At 38.0% G+C, this 5,440-nt stretch overlaps 1 protein-coding gene across 1 annotated transcript; it reads right to left on the bottom strand.

Moving 5' to 3' along the window:
• Positions 1-1,687: 1,687 nt before the first annotated feature.
• On the bottom strand, positions 1,688-3,962 carry LOC128011431 (dual specificity phosphatase 29-like). The gene is made up of 4 exons (XM_052593800.1): positions 3,431-3,962; positions 2,750-2,915; positions 2,376-2,644; positions 1,688-2,280 (listed from the first exon to the last, which is right to left on the bottom strand). The coding sequence occupies exons 2-4, from the start codon at positions 2,866-2,868 to the stop codon at positions 2,012-2,014; spliced, it is 657 nt and encodes a 218-aa protein (XP_052449760.1). The 5' UTR covers positions 2,869-2,915; positions 3,431-3,962; the 3' UTR covers positions 1,688-2,011.
• Positions 3,963-5,440: the final 1,478 nt, after the last annotated feature.

The following is a 5,440-nucleotide window of genomic DNA, read 5'->3' as shown; positions in this document are numbered from 1 at the left end:
GCCCCGTCATCAAATGCGTTGGAAATCCTCACTTCCGGTTCTTCTTCTTCTTCTTTTAGAGTTTAACTGGCGGTTGGCAGACCAACTTAAGGTGCATTTACCGCCATCTACCAGACAGGAGTGTGGTCGTCGAGAATAGTCAGAGGGAATTATTCACCTATGCGCAAACTTATTATATAAATATGTACATATTAAATACGGTAGAACAACCCCGTATTTTTGAGAAACCTCATAACTTGATTTTTAACAGTTTTAGATACATCTCCTAATAAATTAACTAAAGTAAGCGCTTTCCCTTCTTTATATAGGACTGATGTTAAACAACTACGCTCTTCCATATAATTATTACACTCTATTAGGACATGTTCAACTGTTTCTGGCTGACCGCAATAATCACAACCTCCTGTCTGATGTTTCTCTTTACGGAGTAAAGATCTATTGAGACCTGAATGGCCAATTCTTAAACGTGTCAGCACTGCCTCTTCTCTCCTACTTCCATCCCTAGATCTTCCCCCTCACACATTTCTTTGCACACAGTAAAGATGTCTGCCAGTGTCATTATTATCCCACTGCTCTTGCCACATCCCAATCACTTTTTCCTGAATAATAGATTTCCCTTCAGCTTTGCATAGAGAGACATTGATGTTAACCTCATCCGATTTCAAGGCCTGTTTAGCTAGAATATCCACCTGTTCATTTCCATCAATACCTACATGGGCAGGGACCCAAACAAACTGAACATAAACACCTTTACTATGCAGCTGAAACAATATATGGTCAATTTTGTATATTAGATCTAGTCTGCATGACTTTCCTGTTTTTATGCTCAATAATGCAGCTTGACTGTCTGAGGCAACTACAGCTCTGTTTATGCCCCCAATATAATTCATAACCAACCAGTTAAGAGCTAAAGCAATGGCAGTGAGTTCAACAGTATACACTGCAAGATAATCAGAAGTTCTTCTTTTAATTGTGATGTTATATTGTGTAATACTCACTGTCGCTGCTGTTCTGCCATTGTTGGGATCTTTAGACCCATCGGTATACAGTACAAGGTGTTCTTTAAACTGCTCAGAATAATTTTGAACAACAAGCCATTCTGGGGTACCGTTACTTTCCTTTTTCAATGCCAGTTGTAGCAGCAAGTCCACTACTGGCATAATAAACAGCCATGGAGGTATAGATGAACATGGTACAGTCGAACTGAACTTAAATTGTGTCAGGCCTACATTCTGGGCTTTATTATCTACAATCCACCCAAAGCTATAGTAGTTAGACTTCTGATGTTCCCAACAATCCTTCAACACAGCTATGACCCTGGAGATTGACCCAGTACGCAGACATTAGCTTAACTCTCCTTAACCGCATCAGAAGTTCTCCAGTCTCAACCTGCAAAGCAGCAATAGGAGACGATCTAAAAGCTGCACAACAAATACGCAACCCTTGTGATTGTTCTCTGTCCAACCTCATCAAACAACTTTCAGCTGTCACTTCTGTTCTTTTTTAATGACGAATTTAAAATAAAACAGTTTAAGTTGATTAAGCACAATACAATTGTGTTTTGGTAGAAAACTAAATGTATTTGTGTTGTTTTAACAAAACATATCTGTGTAAAACGAACAATCCATTTTTTCTGAGTGTTTGTGAAATGAAATATTTGTAATATTTAATATAACTGTGTGCAAAAGTTTGATTTGAACTGTTTAACTATCTGTGCACTTATTCATCTGCACTATAAGAATTAAATACACAAAAGCACTGGCAGCTCCATTCATTTTAATATTTTATTCAACTATGTGCAAAAGTTTGATTTTCTGAATTACTTCTGAATGATTATTTTTTATTTTGCTCACATTTCTATTTATATACACTTTTTTTCTATCTGTGCACTTGTTCTTCTGCACTATATGAACACATAAAATAACTAATAAATGAATAAAAGTACTAGCAGCTCATTACCAGGACAGCTCTTGCCGTTATGTTTTTTCATCTGTGCACATTTTTATTATTTTTATATCAGCGCTCTCCTTTTTTTAAGCTGCCACTTGTTCCTCTTTCGGCCGGTTTTGATGTCCTGCAGTTTCAGTTTTCTCTGCAGCACCAGGTGAGCGTTGAGGAGCATCAGCTTCTTCAGGACGTCTCTGGAGGGTCTGATGCGTCTCTCCTTCATGACGTGATCGATGGCCTCCTCCACCATCATGTCATGACAGATCATCAGATACGCCAGAAACAGAGTCACCGAGTGCTCCACACCCTGCTTGCAGCAAATCAGCACCTTACCTGAGGAGAGAAACACAGTCAGACGGTCAAACACTTCATTTCTAGACTGTAGGACTCTAATAGATGAGAAATGCTGTGTGTGTTTCTCAGCTCACTTGCTCGCTTCTCCAGGGCCTTGTCAATGAATTTGGCAGCTGGTATGAAGCACTTGCTGATGTCAGAACAGTGTCTGTCTGCTGTAGGCAAGCCGTAATAATTGATGTGCAAGCCTCTGTAATATCTGGACCCTGTATTGACCGTTCCTACCATGTCTTCATCATTAAAACGTCCTAAGTAGTATTTAAGATGCTTCTTTGGTGCTGCAGCGTTGAGGATGTGAGTGATGCACATCTCCTGCAGAGCATCTCGGTCGGTGGCCATCTCTCTGCACAAGAACACAACGGCCTGGGTTAGTCTTTCTTACAGAGGACGTACCAAGCAGAATAAATGACAGAACAATAAGAGAAATAGAGTTGTGTTGTAGACTCACTCATCTCCGATGAAGACCCTGGGCCAGACGTTAGTCACGTGTCTTTGTTTGAGAGGTGTGTATTTCTCCAAACGATCCTCCAGTTGGAACACGTTTAGAGGGACGTAGTTTTCCAACATTGAAAGCTCAGATGTCACTTCAGATTCCGGCTCAGGAACGCTTGCAGCTGAACAGCAATTTATACAAATTATTCCACACAATCATAAACATATAAAACAATTGTATTTAACCCATGAGCAGATTAATTTCAATATTAGAAATGTAAAAGCATATGATATATATATATATATATATATATATATATATATATATATATTGAAGACCTAAAAGTGATTACACATAATATTTTCCAAAAAATCAAAAGGTGTTTTTTATTATTATTTTAAACCAAGTATCCTGAAGTAACCCAAATAACACTTGGTTCTTCGAGTAATGATGCCGTTCACCAAAAATGAATCCTGCAACAATAACATTAACACCTACCTTTACTGTAATTGCAGTTTGGACATAAAAAAACCTAATTATGTTCTGTGTACACAAACACTTTATAAAAACGTTATACTTGCTAGTTTTAACAATATAGTAATACGTCAGGAGGCTTGTACAGAACAGTAAAAAAATAATTGTACCAAAATAACTCACAATTTGTGATTTTCCGTTATAGTGGAGCTGTAAATTTACCTTCATATTCAGCAGCAGCTCCCAGGTGAAGAAGAAACACTTCCTATTGCTCGAAGTTACACTCCTTTGACACTTTTGGGCTTTCTAATGCTGAATGTGTGTACGTCCACAGCCAACACAGCAGCAGCAATACCGCAAACCCACACTACAGACGAGGCCTTGCTATGCTAAAGCTAACAGCAGCCAAATAACGTCCACTCCAAAAATGAGACGCGATATTTTCCCAACCACAATAAACAACCGTGTGCATCCAGCACCAATCCCAGTCACCCAGACAGGGGAAAAAACACGCTCATACACGTGTCACCTCGCGGAGAGTTTCCATGGAGCGGCGACGATATCACTTCAGCATCAAAATAAACAAAACCACTCGACAAAGTTCGCGTGGCTCTTCCTGAGTGTTTTTCCAGATGATACTGAGTGCGTATGAAAGCGAGGGTCCACGGTGAAATCAGTTTAGAGGTTGTTGGTTCCGGTCCATTAGACTGGAGAAAGTTGAGATGTGCCGTGTCTCCCGCGAGGTTGCGTCTCAAAACCTTCGTGTGCTCATCTTTTCCTTTCATTTCGATGTCTTTAAATAATAGCATACTGTAAATGGTCGACATGCAAATCAAGCTTTGATTATACTGACTGGAATTTTTGTTGGAATGCATTTTAAATCTAACATATTTCATTTTATTTTGGTTAATTAATAGACCATAATTGTAAATACTATAGTGTTTCGTTGAGGAATTAATAATTGAGGTTGTTTTGGTGATTGTTATGGACTGTATAATTTGACTGGTCTTTGGAAGGTTGTGACCACACAGAGAATGCAGACGAGATGTTCCGTTTAGGTGTTTATTGAAATAAAGTTTCAAAGTATATGTGTGTGGTTCTGAAATAGAGATACAGACATAAATCAGTACAAATGTAAACTCTATATAAATAACAAAGAATTATTACATGCCTAAAAAGTATACAATAAAACAAACACAATCACAATTAAATTATAGTTTTGTTATGTATGACTTGAATACAGTGTTATAATAAATGATAATTACTAAGTAAATACAAACTTAGAAATGCAGAAGAACACAATATCTCTATTCAAAGATTACTTTGCTGCACATTAATTACAACAATATACAACATGCCAAATTCAACTGAACATGTAATAATTATGGACTGCAGAGTTACTCCCTAAATTAAACAACGTTACACATCGTGTAAGAAAATAAATTATTTAAATTAAGGCACATAAGGTTTGCAGAGCAACACTTCCCGTAATAAACATCATAATTGTCGCCTCCTCCTCTTGCCGTTTTTTTAATTAGAACACAAAGGCACACTATACACATCTGAATACTTTTGGCCTCCGCCCTTTCTCGGCAAGCGAATGAACTCTATAGCGCTTTCACTGGAAAATAACTTGAGATCTGGGATTCGGAGCGAGTTCGCAAAACATTTGATTCAGATCGGGACTCCGAAGCGCGTTAACGCAGTAACGTTGAAATCAGATCTGAAAGTTCCTATCAAGTGTTTAAAAACTAAATATGATTTAATATGTGTTGAATGAATTTGGTAAATACGGTATTCTATGTTTTTTAATACATAGGGGTTATTAATATAGGCTGAAATATAGTGTTTTTCATAGTATAAAGTTGATCTTATGGAGCATTGCTCGTTAAAAGTTAGGATGTTAATATAATATAGAGGAAGATCAATCTTAATTATTTTTGCTATATTAAAATGCATTTATTTTTTACATTCTTAGTCAAAGTTTTCAGATCGGCACTTCGGAGCCTGTTCGCGACTCCGTTGATTCAGATCGGCACTTCGGAGCCTGTTCGCGACTCGGTTGATTCAGATCGGCACTTCGGAGCCTGTTCGCGACTCGGTTGATTCAGATCGGCACTTCGGAGCCTGTTCGCGACTCGGTTGATTCAGATCCGCACTTCGGAGCCTATTCGCTACTCGGTTGATTCATATCAAGACTCCGGAGAATGTTTGTGAATTATTATTTTTTAA

Source organism: Carassius gibelio, chromosome B23 (genome assembly GCF_023724105.1).
Source record: "Carassius gibelio isolate Cgi1373 ecotype wild population from Czech Republic chromosome B23, carGib1.2-hapl.c, whole genome shotgun sequence".
NCBI lineage: Eukaryota > Metazoa > Chordata > Actinopteri > Cypriniformes > Cyprinidae > Carassius > Carassius gibelio.
This window is presented reverse-complemented; position numbering and strand designations above follow the sequence as displayed.